The sequence below is a fragment of the Bicyclus anynana genome, chromosome 13 (assembly GCF_947172395.1).
Source record: "Bicyclus anynana chromosome 13, ilBicAnyn1.1, whole genome shotgun sequence".
NCBI lineage: Eukaryota > Metazoa > Arthropoda > Insecta > Lepidoptera > Nymphalidae > Bicyclus > Bicyclus anynana.
Genome location: NC_069095.1, coordinates 12,876,782 through 12,894,352, shown reverse-complemented (window position 1 = coordinate 12,894,352; position 17,571 = coordinate 12,876,782). Strand labels below are relative to the sequence as shown.

The 17,571-nt window shown below is 42.2% G+C and overlaps 1 protein-coding gene across 1 annotated transcript; it reads right to left on the bottom strand.

Annotated features, from left to right (window-relative positions):
- Window positions 1-42: 42 nt before the first annotated feature.
- LOC112044528 (integrator complex subunit 7) lies at window positions 43-16,669 on the bottom strand. Its single transcript, XM_052884937.1, has 17 exons — window positions 16,501-16,669; window positions 16,015-16,429; window positions 15,175-15,287; window positions 14,696-14,829; window positions 13,820-14,008; window positions 12,460-12,617; window positions 10,652-10,778; window positions 9,658-9,833; window positions 8,368-8,553; window positions 7,333-7,463; window positions 6,618-6,850; window positions 5,149-5,297; window positions 3,908-4,109; window positions 2,654-2,865; window positions 1,760-1,838; window positions 950-1,153; window positions 43-172 (listed from the first exon to the last, which is right to left on the bottom strand). Exons 1-17 carry the CDS (start codon window positions 16,586-16,588, stop codon window positions 116-118), a joined length of 2,853 nt encoding a protein of 950 aa, XP_052740897.1. The 5' UTR covers window positions 16,589-16,669; the 3' UTR covers window positions 43-115.
- Between the last annotated feature and the right edge of the window lie 902 nt (window positions 16,670-17,571).

The window sequence follows — 17,571 nt, the reverse complement described above, 5'->3', positions numbered from 1 at the left end:
AGACCTATCAGGTTTGGCAAATCGGACTAAATAAAAGAAAACTTAAATAATTATATTTTGTATTTAATAGTAATGTATAATAATGATTGTAACTTACATTAATGATTTAAATTTTTTAAAACCGACCGCGAGTAGTTTGCGCATTTCCTTTGGTGCTGGGATCTTCGTGCGCCTGAAATAAAAAAAAAATAATTATACTTATGTCAAAGTTGCTACAATATTACTACTCGTAACGTCTTCGTCCTCACCGTCTGTCACACAGTGCCCTTAACGTCTGTCACAGTGTCTTCACCGTCTGTCACACAGTGTCTTTACCGTCTGTCACGCAGTGCCCTCACCGCCTGTCACGGTACCCTCATCATTTGTCACTCACTGTCTTCACCGTCTGTCACAGTACCGTCACCGTTTGTCACACAGTGTCCTCACCGTCTGTCACACAGTGTCTTCACCGTCTGTCACACAGTGTCCTCACCGCCTGTCACACAGTGTCCTCACCGCCTGTCACACAGTGTCTTTACCGTCTGTCACACAGTGCCCTCACCGCCTGTCACGGTACCCTCATCATTTGTCACTCAGTGTCTTCACCGTCTGTCACAGTACCGTCACCGTTTGTCACACAGTGTCCTCACCGTCTGTCACACAGTGTCCTCACCGTCTGTCACACAGTGTCCTCACCGCCTGTCACACAGTGTCCTCACCGCCTGTCACACAGTGTCCTCACCGCCTGTCGCAGTACCCTCAGCGTTGGTGACACAGTGTCCTCACCGTCTGTCATAGAGAACCCTCACTGTCTGTCACACAGCGTCCTCACCGTTTGTCACACAGTATCTTCACCGTCTGTCACACAGTGCCCTCACCGTCTGTCACGCAGTGTCCTCACCGTCTGTCACGCAGTGTCCGCACCGTCTGTCACACAGAATCCTCGCCTTTTGTCACTCAGTGTCCTCACCTTTATGACGATGGAGGTCCTGGGCCCGGTGTGCCACAGCTCGCCGCACTCGTCCACGAAGGCGGCCTGCACGGCCACGGTGTAGAGGCCGGGCGCCGACACGCTCACCAGCTGCTGCGCGGAGAAGAAGTCGCGCACCGGCGCCACCGTCTGCACCGCTGTCAGCGTCGGCGCCACGTTGGACAGTTCCACTGTCTGCGGATGCTGGTGGTGATAATATAGCGAGTGCTTTTAAAATGATTCCTTACAGTATCATCATTATCAGCTTATTTCAACAGTTCACTAGAGACCAGGGTATAAGACATAGAAAAAGGATAAATGGGTTAGACTATACATAATGGTATCCGAGATACGGCAAAAGTAACAGACAAATTAATAAATGTGGATAGTGGATCTCACATGGACCTGTATAATCGTATTGCAAAAGACAGGACTGAGTAGAAATTTTCGAAGTGCGTTGTCAGAACTAAACCTTGATAATAAAATAAAATAATGACCGTTTGCCGATATTTAACATGGACAAAACTCGATGCGTTTCTTCTGAGGCTGCTCTGGTATCAAAGTCAATCATAGCCAAGTCTCTTTATGGAATGTCATTAGGTCGTTGTCGGGCATTTATACCTTATTTTATACAGGCTAAAATTTTGTCAGCCTTTGCTCTTTCTTCTAACAGCTAAGCGCTGTAGCGCTGAAATCTACTCTAAATCACTAACAGCATGACATGACGGTGTTCACGCTGCCTAACAAACAACTGAGCTCAAGTTATCAAATACCTCTTATTTTTGATTCAAGATATCCAAAAGTGTTTACCTTCTCGTTGGTGCGCGGGTGTGGCGTCGCCGTCACCGTGATCTGCACGCCCTTCACTTGCCGCTTTGGCTTGCGTTTGCTGGAAACATTTTAATTGTTGCATTCACTATTCCTTGCTAATGTCAATTTAGCTTCCGTGACGAATTTTTGGGAATGCGTAAAAGAAGCCCGGTACTTACTCTTGGTGTATTCTTAAGCCGTATTCTTTAGTCTTTACGGGTTGTTGTACCCCCTTTTTTGTTTGCTCACTCCTTCTGGTGCTGCTAGACCATAGATCGCGTTACGAAAACACCATAAATATGTACAGGGAACCGAGGCAATTTAGGTCTTAAATTAAGATTAAATCATCTAAAGTTCTTCTCAATTGCTTACGTTCAGGTCCATACTATTCTGCAGCTCCTATAGGATTTTCGTTTGCAGTTTTTGCTGTAAGGTAAGCTACGAATACGAAGTATTTTCTTCCGGCAGATGACATCGCTGAATAGCACGCACCTGATCCGCCAATCATTGAGCTGTCACGGTCAAAGTCAGTACAAACTTTTATGTAGTACACATATGCTGAGCTAAACACTTTTTTTTAAGGGTTACAGACAGACATGTTGTCACAAGGGTAGGCCTGTAACTTTTACATTTAAATAAATTTATTTTCTTACTATCTTTCACCAGCTGGCCAAATCACCTATTGGGTCATTCATAACAACCTATTAAATTAAACATTAATTCAACAGAGAAACGTCATCTAACTACTGTATGATATCCGAGAAGGGTTGTCAGTAGGCACCAGATGACATTTGTTACATACAATCTATAATCCCAATTTCGTATATGTCATCCACGGCAAAATTAAGGCAAAATTTTGCTGGAAGAGATGTTTTTGTGGCTCTGAAGTCCTACCTCTCCGGCGGCGGCAGGATGACCCCCTCCAGCTTGAGCGCCAGGCGGTGCGCCAGCGGCAAGGTGGCGGCGTGGTCAGCGGGCGGCGGGCGGTGCGCGGGGGACAGCGACACGCGGCACAGCGCGCCGCCGCCGCCGCCGCTGCACACGTCGCGCGGCCAGCACGCGCCCGCCGCCAGCGCGCGCACGCCCGCCAGCACCGCCTCCGCGTGCTGGGCGCGAGTAAATAGGTGAAGCGGTGGAAATTAGGAAATGGTCAAAATTCAAAATTCATTTATTTCTAGTAGACTCAGTTTACAAGCACTTTTGATACGTCAGTTGACTATTTGTAAAGATCAACCACCGGTTCGGAAGGCAGGTTCTGCTGAGAAGAAACCGGCAAGAAACTCAACAGTTGCTCTTTTTAAAACTTCTTTGTATCAAATTGTTACGAACTAGGGTTCCAGGATTTGGAATAATCACCTGATGACTCGTATGAGACTTTATTCTATTCCTTAATCCAAGTATTAATACACACTTCCAAACGTAGGCAATTCGTTGTCTAAAATCGTAACAGAAACTTAAAGTGTTTCCTAGTATTTACTGAGGAGTTGCGTCTCCAATTCCTGCTACATCATGAGTTTAGATTCATGATACCAAATTATAGTTTTGTCTTCAGATTTAGTGGTATTTTAGTCTTACAAAGTAGATCAAAATGCCCTAAACTGTGATAGCCTAATGGATATGACCTCTGCCTGCCAATCCGGGAGGGGGGGTGGATTTGAATCCGATCGTACGATAGTATCTCAATGACAATAATTGTAGATGAGAATGTCTTCTACAATTTTTGTCAAATAAACTGGAGAAAGGAGAAAAACGCAACCCAAAAACTTTTTGAGTTTCTGAGCCACTCCAAGGGAGGGGGCGGTCTATGCACTCAAGTTAAGCTTGTTGGGTTGCTCCCTACCGATGGTTAAAAAATCTCGAGTCATGTAATTTAGTCATATTTCCTAGATTTCTTGTACTAAAATCATGTTAGCATGTAAAAGGGATCATGGTGTAAAACCTGGCGACTCAAAAACGTTGTGTTTAAACGTATTTACAAGGAGTTATTTGTCTAGCAATCGGCATGTTGATCGACTGATAACGATGAATAAACGAAAACTGGTTTGCAATTACACCCTATGAGTGCGATTCTTCCTTAGCCAACATAACCGATCAGTGAGATGGTTCCACCAACGTAACCTGTTATAGCGAGATTATTGCGCAACATACCCTATGTGTGATTCCCGGACTAGTGGTGGGGTTGTCGAACAGTTTGGATGATATATTGGCGAGTGCCAAGGACGGCGCCAGTGCTATGGTTTCTTCCAGGCTGGTGGGCTTGATCTCTTTGCTGGCCAGCTCCGGTCGCTCCTGCTGGCTCGAGGTGATTCTGTCGAGGAACTGGGCCATCTGTGCGTATGTGTGCTGGGAACTGGTCGACTGGTTAAGGATTGAGTTAGCATAACAGAAAATTATATATTAGGTAAAAGTTATGTAAGGATTGGATGGTAAAGATTATTCTTTGTAATTTCTTAAAGGCAAAATGGGTACTTATTATGTAAGAAAGTTTATAGCGTTTCTGTTAAGTTACCGCGCAGAGTCCGAGAGGCAAATGTAAGAGTCAGTAAGAGTAAAGAGTCCGTGAGTTGTTTGTGACGAAAAAGTACATTTTAATTTTGGCATCTTATAAACAAAGTTCAAATTCGAATAAGCTGTTTTATAGGCGAAAATTTCGTCAACGAGTGTAAAATACTGGAATCGCATGAGTGAAGTCGTTAAAATGGAAAGTTAGTTCTTAGCAATCTGTGGATTCACTGTGCGCGTGTCGAGTCCATCATGAGGCGGAAGAACAATGTATTTCAATCAACAATATTTTTATACTAGATAATATATTACGTGTCTACAAAATGAACACATAAAGTGATCCGAATTTAGCTCAGACTTACACAATTTTGTGTTTACTTACAGTATATATTTCTGTGTATATTTTTACACTTCCTGAACACACAACTCGACATTGTATACAATATTTAGGTATCATTTGTTTAAATAACGCTTGCTAGTGCGGGGTCGCCATTCCAGCACTTTGGGACCCCAACGTCATCTTTGGGCTCTTCGAACTATGTGCCCCGCCCATTGCCACTTCAGCTTCGCAACTCGTTGAGCTATGTCGGTGACTTTGGTTCTTCTGCGGATCTCCTCATTTCTGATTCGATCACGCAGAGATACTCCTAACATCCCGTTTAATACGCTTACGCTTCCCGTTTATTACGCGTAGTAGTATTTACACCAAATACACTAATTTTTATAACTATGTATGTGTTCATTAGTCGTTACATATTTTACTATCCCCCACCCATATCCTGTTTATTACGCTTTCCCGTCTAAAACGCGTTTTAAGTTGGGTCCCTGCGAAATCGTATAAAACGGGTTCTTCTGTACTATAAAATGTTTTCAATATGAAAGGATACATGTTGAGGTGGCGCAGCGTGGAGGCGTCGGCGTGGAAGGCGGTGCGCGCGATGGCGCCGTAGCGCTGCGCCGCCGCCGCCAGCGCGCGCGCCGCCCGCCGCAGCGCGCCCGCGCACGCGCCCGCCTTCGCCGCCGGGTCGCGCGCCGCCTGCGGCACACACATGCAGTATACGTACAGTACACATATACAGTATACGTACAGTACACATATACAGTATACGTACAGTACACATACAGTATACGTACAGTACACATACAGTATACGTACAAGGGACAACAATGGGCACAATATGCCCCGATTCGTGAAAAACCATGTACAATAACCAAAATAGATTTAAATGATTACGACAAATCCCACTTTAAACCTCATTCGCACGTTTTTAAACGGGTGTTAAAAAAGCGTTCAAATATAGTATGAAGTTAAATGAAAGTCTATTTCCAACGCTTAAAATTGAAAATGCAACACTGCTCGAAAAAAAGCGTCGTGTTTTAAAAACGCTCACGTGTAAACATATATTTGGGAAAGCATTTGTTGTATTTGAAGGTTTTTTAACGTCCATTATAAAAGCTTTCGAGCGAATGAAAGCTTAATTTTATGTATTTTTTATTTTATTCATAAAATTTTTTCCTCACACTAAGTTGGTGAACGCGTTACGAAAAGTGTGCTCGGTTGAAACTTTTAGGATGCGAGCTGCCTTGCCCGAGTCAGATGCAGGGGAACTTGCTCCCCCGGTGATTTTTTCCAGCCCCTTTTAGGGCTGAGGCCTATGAGTTGATTTTTTTTTTTATTTATTGTTGTCCTTCAGCGCGGCGATGTCTTGTCTGGTGCTTGCGTCATTGATATCGTCGTCTCCGCTGCCTCCGGTGCCTATGCCTTCTGAGATGGCCATTTGTAGAAGCTCACGAGGTAGAGGACGCCCATTTGGTGGTCTTTCGCAGTGCGGTGCGATATCGTGTAGATGAATGTGCGGTCCGTTATCCGCTCGTATCTATTATTATCTACAGGTATAGTTAAACAGTGTTTGTTATTTTAAACTACCGGTAGATAGTGTCCTTAGAGAACTTTGAAACAATCCCTTTTTCTACACTTCAAGAACATGTTGCGATGCAATTACGCCTGTGGCTCATAGATGGCGCTTTGTTTTTTATTTTTGAAAGAAGTTTTCTTTCAATCATGTGGTCTATTAAACTTGCTATTGTTTTATTGTGGAATTAAAAAGTTAAAGGCTATAGCATTAGCAAAAATGCCAACGCTTGGCAAGTTCGTTGATGACACTCCCATGATATGCGAGGTCTGCGCGGGTGTGAAGTCGTGCGCGCGAGGCTGATGGAAGGTGCGCGGGTATAAAAACGTGCGCGCGGGGCATCGCTTCCCCCTCCTGGTTTGTGCGGATAACCGGGAGTGTTACGAACGAATTTACCAAGCTACTCGTATAATGATACATCGTAACAACAAGTCGGTGTGTACCTGCGCGTGCGCGAGTGCGATGGCGGGCGGCGGCTGCGTGCAGAGCGCGCGCGCGGCGGCGGCGGCGCCCGCCAGCGCGGCCAGGGCGCGCGCGCGCGCGGCGGCCCAGGCGGGCGCGAGCGGCGCGCAGGCCCCGCAGCCGCCGCAGCCGCTGCAGCAGCTGCCGCCGGTGCTCACGCCGCCGTCGCCGAACGACTCCCAGCCCGCGCTCGCCTCCTCCAGACCCGATATACCTGCTCATTCAACATTCTCCAGTTTCAAAGCGTTACTAGGCGAAGAAACTTTAGCGACGGAATCATCGGTCGATATGACACACCGCGCGCTGAACGTCGCAATGGCGTTTTCAACTATGCGCGCCGAGCTTTCGGTGGAGTAACGCGATTCATTCGGCTCATGTATCAGGCGTAATTGGAATAACATTACGAGCAAATTCAACCGAACGTACCGCGCCCAACGTTCTTAAGTGTCGCTATGCATTTAACATTTATAAGTAAGCAAAGTTGAGAGCCTTCAAAATAGGACATTATAAATTAACAGGACCTCAAAGCTTTCAAGAGATATTACGGTTCTTTACTGAATCCACCTTCCACCATTACCAACAACTGACATCCACTTGTTCCTTCTGGAACGAAAGAATTCCCTCCCATGGTTATGATCACAGACAAAGTATTTTACCAAAATTTCATACAAGAAATGACTAATACGGGAGACTCACCGTCTTCCAATAGTTTGGAATCAGCCGCTGCGGCTCTGTACAAAGCGGTGATCCAGCGCTGGGCGGATTCACTGGGCGCCTCCTCTGACAGGCGTTTGAGGATGTCCGCAGCCAGGCTGTGGTGACCGTATCTGACAAATAACACTTAACTTATTCAAGTAACCATTTAAAAGGTAAATATGTATCAAAGAAAAATTCAAAAGCTAACGCCTTTACGCTGCGGCTACTGAAGCGATTAGGCTGAAATTTGGAATGGAAATAGATTTTACTCTGGATTAACATATAGGCTACTTTTCATCCCGGAAAAATCTATGGTTTCCGCGGGATTCCACGCGGACGAAGTCGCGGGCGTCCGCTAGTCGTCTATATTTTTTATTTATTAATCAATAATTTTCAACAAAAATTTCTTTGCAAGTTAACCAGTGTTATTTCAGACGTGGCAACTTTTTTTAAACTTAGCTTAAGTTAAATAACGAATTATTGACAATATACAAAAATTCCAAAGAGCGACAGAGCGCAGCATGTTGGGCCTAAAACTCAGTGACCGTCAAAGGAACGTTGACATAAGGAATAGGACAAAACTAATCGAAGCTGCAGAACTGGCGTGCAAACTAAAGTGGCGATGGGCAGGTCACGTGGCGCGCACTAGAGACGGTCGGTGGAGCGAGAGAGTGTTACATTGGTGGCCGCGTGATCACATCCGGCCGCGCGGCAGACCGCACGCTCGTTGGAGAGACGATATCGAAGAGATCGCAGGTCGTACATGGACGAGGCTTGCTGCAGACAGAGAGCGTTGGGTCGCGATGGAGGAGGCCTTTACCCGAAAATGGGTACCCAAATAAAACAACTAGAAAAATATTAACCTACAATAAATATTTATTATTTTAGAATTAAGTTTTGTTAATTTAAGTTTTTAAGTTCTTTATCATTTTTAATTGTTTGTATTATATTATTTTGTATGTGTGATTTGGGAATAAACGGCTTATTATTATTATTATTATTAAGTTAACTTTACATAAAAAAACTTGAACTCACCTTAAGCAGGCCCTGGCGACCCTGTACCTGGTCCAGCCGTCGGCGCCATGGATGGCGTCCTTGATCTTCAGCTCCCAGGAGCTGTTGATGCGACGGGTCAGCGCTGCGCCGGCGCGCTCCTGCAGCAGCACGGTGCATATCAGCACCAGCGTGGTGCCGTCGTACGACGGCTCTCTGCACGCTTCCCTAAAAAATTATCTTGTTTTTTTTTTTTTTTTTCTTTTTTTTTTGTATTCTTTACAAGTTAGCCCTTGACTACAATCTCACCTGATGGTAAGTGATGATGCAGTCTAAGATGGAAGCGGGCTAATTTGTTAGGAGGAGGATCAAAATCCACACCCCTTTTGGTTTCTACACGGCATCGTACCGAAACGCTAAATCACTTGGCGATACGTCTTTGCCGGTAGGGTGGTAACTAGCCACGGTTGAAGCCTCCCACCAGCCAAAATTTTGCATATAAAAAAAAACTTATTTTTTTATATGCAAAATGCCACTCTATGATGATTAATACCTACACCCAAGTTGCAAGAATCGGAAAACAATTCAGAATTTTTATGAAATAATTAGATAATATAAAAATATCAAGTTTTAAGAATAACAAAACATTTCTAAGCGAGTAGTCCGAACATCCAAATAATTAGACATCTTGGGTAGCTAGTGGCTCGTTGCTAACTACACCACCCTTCCGGCTATCCCACCTAGTAGTTCTAGTAGGATTTTTTTTTTATTCTTTACAAGTTAGCCCTTGACTACAATCTCACCTGATGGTAAGTGATGATGCAATCTAAGATGGAAGCGGGCTAACTTGTTAGGAGGAGGATGCCTCATATAAACCATTAGAGCCATGATTACAATAAAAATGTATACCCCCCTTCCATCTTGGACTGCATCGTCACATTTCGCGAGCTGCCTAAACGCGAGCCTATTTGCATAAAAAAAAAGCAGTTAAAGACTAACCACCAACTTTTTTACCATACGCACTGCAAGACACCGGGTAGGTTTCCATCCCTACGTCATTGACATTCCTAGGACTCGTACGAAGCGATTTGCTTCTTCGTTTCTTATACGTATGGCTAGGGTATGGAACTCTCCCGAAGTCAGTATTTCCTAATTCTTACAACTTGGGCATCTTTAAGATGAGAGTGAATAGGCATCTTCTAGGCAAGCGCGTATCACCTTAGGCCATATCTACACTTACCATCAGGTGAGATCGTGGTCAAGCCCGAGCTTATTTCGTATAAAAAAAAACCTGTCACTGAATAAAAAAAGCCTGATGTGCAATAATTTTACTTAGCATGCTGCAACGCTGGCAGTAGATGTGGCAGCGCCGGCGCGCCCAGGGCTCCGAGCGCGGCCAGGGCCTCCAACAGGGCGGCCTGGCGCTGCGCCCCCGCGCCCATCTGCGACCCCACCACCGCCGCGGTGCGTTGTGCGTACAGATCCGGCTGGACCGTACTCAGTTGTACCTGATGGCGAAATTCATTTTTATTTTATACTAGCAGACGCCACAGTTTCAGTAGTTCCCGTAGGAATACGGGGATAAAATATAAACATAGCCTATAGCCATTGACCTCTTATAATAAAAGAACGCTCAATGAATATATAATATCACTAAAAAAACTGGCCAATTTTGCTTTGATAGTTTTAGAATTATTGTTAAAAAACATTATACCTAAAGGCCTATATTCATTAAAATCCCAAATTCAGAACAAATTCGACTTTATGGACTGAGTTTAAGGTTGAATTTGCAAATGCGATTACTTGAATTGAGTGCCAAGAAGTTGTGTTTGGTACTCATTGAGTGGGGATGTTATGGTCGCTGATTGTGTATTCACTTTTTAATAGGAGATCGATGCCTATATCACTCGGTGATAGTGTAGCTTCCGATCAGTGAAATAATTTTTCAAAAAGGTTCAGTAGTTTCAGAGCCTATTCGATGCAAACAAACAAACAATCCAATCTTTCCTCTTTGTAATATTAGTATAGAAGTCCGTGTGCAGTGTGGTTTTTTAATACCATTTATCTTTGCTTTATCGGACCAGCAATGCGATCGACATCGTATCGTCGGTTGTATAAGAGAGATCAGCTACATTTTATCGTATTTCGTCTAAAAGAGGTTATATTAAGTCTGTTAAATAGGAAACAAGTAAATACTGTGGCAACATTTCTCTGAACTATACTTACAAATAAAATAATTCAAAATTCAAAAAACTAAGACATCTGACTTTCAACAGCGCTTGTAAGGTAAACTTTTTGAAATAATCTAAGTATGATGTTGTCTTACCAGACAACGTAGTGCAATTCGCAGTGGCCTGATGTTGTGCTGCCCGTTCTGTATGCCGGTCGCGATGACCAGCGACTCCAGCGCCAGCATGAGGTCTGCGCCCTCCACCGGCAGGCTCTCTTCGTAGCTGCAATGTTAGTTCCAGTTACACTACTATTGGCAAAATTAAAACTGAAGGTCACTCATAAAGAAGGTACATATGGTACATATAGAAAAGGATTATCTCACTTTGCTTCATACATCATGTACTACTAATATAATCTCAAAGTTGCTATGAGTATTTTAGTTTTGGGGAGGTAGATAGGGAAAAGTGGGATAGAGACACGCGGTCGTCAGTTGTACATCTGGGCCGTCTTCATGACAGCAAGTATATTTGCTTGACTTGAGGAGAAAGTTAGTGAATTCGTTATGAAAATTTTATACAGGCACAGTGAAACAGTGTTTGCTACTTTAAATTACCGGTAGATGGCGTTATTAGAGAACTTTGAAACAATCCCTTTTGTACGCTTCAAGAACCTGTTGCGCCATCTATGAGCTTTAGGCGTAACTGCATGTTATGCCTAAGGCTCATAGATGGCGCTTTGTTATTTTTGAAAAGTTTCACTGATGTCCTGTGCTTTAAATACAGCAGTAGCACACTCGACTGTGGAAGACCTGGATGGTCGTTTTTATTAAACATGGCATGTCTCTCAATAAGTTCAAAGTTTTTATTAAACGCAAGCTTATATAAAGTCGTATTATAGTGTCAATGATTACGTAAACGACAAAATTGCTTGGAAATGAAATGTATTACATGACAGGCTACTTATATACCTAGCTATTGTTAAATGGTGATAAACTAAAAAAGGATAAACCTGGCTGAGTTTGTTGTGGGCTCTTCTCAGACCCAGGCGCATTTGGAACCCTCGTAACTTTAATTTTAAGTTTTCGAATAATTATTATCACCATTATCTTAAGTTTAATATAACCTGACGTTTCGAAAGAGCTTGTAAACTATTTGAAATATGATATGATTTTTGACTTTGAATTATCATTCGTCATCCTTATCCTATTGTAAGCTAGTTCTATATTAGAACGAGTATCCAAAGCTGCTCTAATAGGATCTTACCAAATTTGGATAGGAAGGGAGAATAAGATGAGCAGAGAAGGGGAGTGTTGATCGATGGTCAAGGAATTCCTTAACCCTGCATCCAGTAGTCACAAGTCCTGGATATTGCTTGGTGTTTTTCTCTGTACCACGCGATGGACCCGGCACCTGCACGGTGATACCATGGAATCCTAAGTGTAATGTAGGTACTTGCATAATAAAGCAAGATAGACGCATGAACGCGTCATCGAGCGGCGGCCATTCTCGCAATAAAGGATTTCACGTAATAACGGTGCTCAGTGTTTTATTCCTGTGTCTAGATATTAAAGTGGCGACGAGTCTGTTTTCGAGTCATACGCGTGTTGTTTTTTTGTTTGTGTAAGATGTCGATTGGAAAAATAACAGAATTTAAAGTACAAAGTGAAAACTGGAATTTGTACGTAGAACGGCTTGAACAATATTTATTAGTTAACAAGATCGAACCCGATTTGCAAGTGTTAATTCTTACAGCAGATGCGAGCAGCGTGGGGGTCGGAGCGGTGCTATCGCATGTGACGGCGGCCGGCGAGAGGCCCGTGGCGTTCGCGTCACGTTCGTTGACGGCAACTGAGCGCGCTTACTCACAATTAGACAGGGAGGCACTCGCTATCATTTTTGGATTAAGGAAATATCATCGTCATCGTCAAAACAGTATTCGTCTCATACAACAAGTTGTTCCTACCAGTGCACCACTATGCGCGTGAGCACGTCGGCGGCGATGGCGGCGTGCTGCAGGTCCACGCTGAGCGCCGCGTCGCTGCAGAACTGGCGCAGCGCGCTGGGCGCGCCGCCGGCGGGGCTGCCGGCCGCCGCGCACACCGCTGGGCAGCGGACGAGTATCTGCAAACGTAATCACTGCTGTTGTGTGACCACTGCTGCAATCATCATCCAGCTGCAGCAGCGCACCAATACCGAGCGGGCACCGTTCAGTACTACTCTAAAGGCGTGTGTGAACAGCGCGGCAATCTAGAACGGCACGCCGCGTGCTCATAAGAAGGCGTCAGAGTCACACAACGAGCGATGGAACGAGCTATGTTATGAGTATCTCTGCGTGATCGAATCAGAAATGAGGAGATCCGCAGAAGAACCAAATAAATAAATAAATATACTTAAACAATACACATCACTATCTAGCCCTAAAGTAAGCAGAGTAGCTTGTGTTATGGGTACTAAGATAGTTGATATTATAATATTCATATACATTTATATATTACATATAAATTCTTATATAATGTATAAATACACACAGACACTGGAAAACACCCATGCTCATCACACAAATATTTTCCAGTTGTGGGAATCGAACCCACGACCGTGGATGCAGAAAGCAGGGTGACTACCCACTGCGCCACGCGGCCGTCAAAGTAACCGACATAGCTCAACGAGTCGCAAAGCTGAAGTGGCAATGGGCGGGGCACATAGTTCGAAGAGCCGATGGACGTTGGGGTCCCAAAGTGCTGGAATGGCGACCCCGCACTAGTAAGCGCAGTGTGGGTCGACCCCCCACCAGGTGGACTGACGACATCAAGCGAGTCGCAGGGATTCGCTGGATGCCTGTGGCTCAGTATCGTGTTGTTTGGAAGTCCCTACAAAAGGCCTATGTCCTGCAGTGGACGTCCATCGGCTGATATGATGATGATGACGCCGCGTGCGCGACTGTTTTTGTGTGTCAGTGATGGTGTGTGGACGATGGATAACGAAACGGCAATTCGATTTATTGAAATCTATACTAATATTATAAAGCTGAAGAGTTTGTTTGTTTGTTTGATTGAACGCGCTAATCTAAGGAACTACTGGTCCGATTTGAAAAATTCTTTCAGCGTTAGATAGCCCACTTATCGAGGAAGGTTATAGGCTATATATCATCCCCGTATTCCTACGGGAAGGGGAACCACGCGGGTAAAACCGCGCGGCGTCAGCTATAGTTCATATAATCCTTATGGGACAGCAGGTAGGTACAAAGAATATCATAACAATAATGACATGTGGGATGAAATCACAAAAACTAAAAGTCTAACTAAAGTATGTCGAGTGTCACGCACCTGCATGACCTGCAGACACAGCATGGTGTGGTCGTGGTCCTGCGTGGCGCTGGCGGCGCGCACCAGCTCGCGGATGCAGTCGGCGGGCCACAGCGCCGCTTGCTCCGCCAGCCGCCGCAGCCCCAGCAGCGCCGAGCGCCGCACTACCGAGCGGGCGTCGTTCACTGCTATGCTTAGCAGGAGCTCCACCTGCAACCACTCTTTGTTTGCACTGACATTGAAGTTACTAGACCACATGATCTTATGAAAAGTTACAACACTTCATCTTGTAACACACAAATACATTTGGCCACAAAAATACAGGAAATTAATGATTTACTTGAGCTTGCAAGCTGTATAAGTCATACTTAAACAGACAATTTTTTTTTTACTGTTAAGTTGGCAACAGTGTTTTTTATTTTGGCATGGAATTTAGCATCTTTCAGCAAAAGTGTTTGACAATTATTATTTTATTTATTTAAATATAAATATACATTTTTTTAACTATTCTTAAATAACTTATTAGTGTTACATAAACTCGATCGCGTTTCTCTGCACACTGGCAAACGTCGTCAGCACTCAATTCTCTCTCTCTCAGCACTCGAGTTCTCAATCAATAAGCAACATATAAAACAACAGCATACACAACACACATAAAAAATGAAATACAATAATAATAACTTATAATATAATACAAAAAGCACACATACCCGAAGAAACCAATTAAATTTATCAAGTGAGGGTATGTTGTGAGGGCGCACATTGGATAAATACCACATATTATACAGGTTGCTCCGATTCTGTACCTTGTAAAGATCAATTTATATAATAGATAACATTAACAAAGATCATTATATCTTTAAGAAAGCGAACTTTCAAAAATGGCTTAACAAATACCTGATCAGGCACATGTACGACAGTATCTGCTGCTATGGCTGTGAGTGCAGTGATGGCGGCCCGGACTGAGCTGGATGACGGGAACCTCTCCAGTAGGGAACGCAGGAGCTTTAGAACCCCCTGCGCTCTTACAGCTAAAACAAAAAATAATAACAACATTTTAAAAGACTATCAATGTAATAAATATTTCTATATACTTATTTAATTTAATTTACAATATAGAAACAACAAATTAATTTCAAATTAGAAGGTACTTATTCTACATTTAGGGCTATACAGGTTTAAAACCAATTACTATAATTGTTCTATTAGTGAGAGACAGCTGACCTTGTAGGTGAAAAGGTTAAGGTCAAGTACAAATATTATTAGTTATACCTATTCAGACAACTATGTCCTTAGCTACCTTTTAAATACAGCTATTATATTTGTTTTACAAAAAAAATGCAGAAAACTTTAGTTCTAAGATAAAAAAAAATTACCTCCACCATGCACAGTCCTTAACGCTCTAACAAGCTTGGCTCTGCGTTCAGCCCCCGTGCTCTCACATTCCACCATGTCAGATAGTTTGTTGCACATAGCAACTGCAAATGAGCTAAAAACAATAAACATGTAAGTGTTTAAAATAGTTTAACTGGAAATAAACCTACCTCTCTCAAAGATTGTGACCTGAGAGATTGCCGGCTAATTAGCCAGACTAAATCAAGGAGTGGTGACCAGACTAAATCAAGGAGCGGATTTTTGTTCTTCAATATTGGTTCATAAAGGTCATGCATGCTACTAAAGTCAAGCATATAGTTATTTTAAAGATACCAGTTTAAAAGCTAAATTAGTCAACCAAATATAGTATGCCCAAATAAGATTCTTATAAAAAAATGTCCAACTATTTATGTGAAATTGTGTTTGTACATGAAGCTTGCCTGAATACACTGGTACTTAAATTCTTCTACTTCTACTATATAATATAATATAGCAGCAATAACCAAACAATTATTGTTACATGAATTGTGTACAATGATAATTTTATACTATCGGTTATGTTCCTACAGAATCATCTCAAAACTGAGCACACACATTCACAATTTTGTCTTTAATACCACTATTTATTTATGTATATATAGTTTTTTACACTTCCTGAACACACAACTCGACATTGTAGACAATATTTAGGTATTATTTGTTTAGATAACGTTCATTGTTGACTTCAACTAACATTGAGATGTGGAAATTTCCTCTTTTAAGCGCCTCATTTATCATGACCTAGTAACACATCTAACAGTATTTAACATCATTGATTATGTACAGTAATAAAATGTACTCACTTGGAATGAGCTGCAAACCTAGTAGTGGCATATATGGCAGCATCCACCTCAACATTGTCATGGCTCTCCAAACCTCTCCTGATAGCGTGATGTACATTCTGCCTCTCTGGTATTATTCCTGCCACAGCACCAAGAGTCCTCAGAGCTAAAGCTCTGGCAACTGGATCGTTTGAATGCAACACACTGAAAACCCTTCTCAAAAACTCGTCGACGTTCAAAATCTTGTCCAAATGCTTCTCACTCTGTTCACATACGCGTAAAACCCACAGGCGGAGGAAGTTATTGCCCATACGAAACACATCAGCCAATTTCAGAAACGATGAGTTTATAAGTATAGGAAATGGGTATTTCTCGAATAATCTTGGAAAACGTACTATTGCCTCGCATTGTTCTCCAACTTTACCAGATCTGAGACCTGAAACATTAGATTAAATTGGAAATGTGAAGGTAAAATCCGGCGTTATTATACGAGGTTATACTTCATACCTTTGTCCAACTCAGTTAATGCGGAGTTAGCGTCCTGTTCTGGCTCACCAGATGTATCATTAAATGTGTTCATTCTGACTCCAAGCATAACACAAATTAAATAAAAGTAAATTATAAATTTTAAATTTATACTTTTACTTGGATGGAAATTGTTTGACAACACACTCACAGACAGATAATCAAAGTACAAATATCAAAATCAATGTCAATTCATATGTCAATTTTACATTTGACATCTTGACATTGTCGTGGCGAATAAACGTTTAGAATTTTTTATTTATGTATAGTAAATTATTTGATTTATGTAAAAAAATATGTAAAAGTATAATTTATATATTTTTTTACATAAGTAAACGAATTATTGTTTTGAGATAAATATCGATAAATTAGTAATTTTAATAATACAATGACTGGTGCGACATCTAGTGTAGTAAGTATGTACTTAGATCCCAATATTTCCTACTATTGTATACAGATGGCAATAGTAGCTATTAATAACAATATTTTTCTTCTGTTTTTTACTCGACTGCGTCAGAAGGAGGGTACTCGATAATGTTTTTCGAGCATATTATGTATTTATGTCCATTTCTTTGGCGCGCCTATAATCCAAACCGTAAATAAAAACATACATACAGCCGAACGTAGAACCTCCTCATTTTTAAAAGTCGGTTAAAAAGGAAGAATTTGTCTTTGTTTTTTTCTTACGTAGGGTAGGGTAGGGTAAGTATTAAATAATAGTTCGTAAAAAGATATAGCAACATGTAGGTATACGAGTAGGTATGTGTTTAACATAAAACGTTAAAAAGCGTTCTAATTATATACTTATTTGGATCCTTGAAGTAACAAGGAAGAACGTATTCAAGTCATCAAAGAAACTAGAAAGCCCGAAAAAGAAATATATAATAAAAACAAAAAACCCCCACTGCATACGCGTAATCAACGGAAAAGAAGAAACAAGTACTACAAACTCTATATACTTATTCTAGCTAAATACTAAAGGGTGCTGTAGTGGGTCGTTTTAATACTCAGAATGATCCTAATAGATGTTTTTGTACCTCGTTTATAGTATCT

What these genes read in the sequence shown, in the direction of transcription:
- LOC112044528 (XM_052884937.1), bottom strand. Translation starts at nt 16,588, where the DNA reads ATGCTTGGAGTCAGAATGAACACATTTAATGATACATCTGGTGAGCCA. An exon ending in AGGTTTGCAGCTCATTCCAA is followed by an intron (nt 15,288 to 16,014) that starts GTGAGTACATTT and finishes TATTGTTTTTAG; the next exon opens with CTCATTTGCAGTTGCTATGT. An exon ending in GGACCTCCATCGTCATAAAG is followed by an intron (nt 173 to 949) that starts GTGAGGACACTG and finishes TTTTTATTTCAG; the next exon opens with GCGCACGAAGATCCCAGCAC.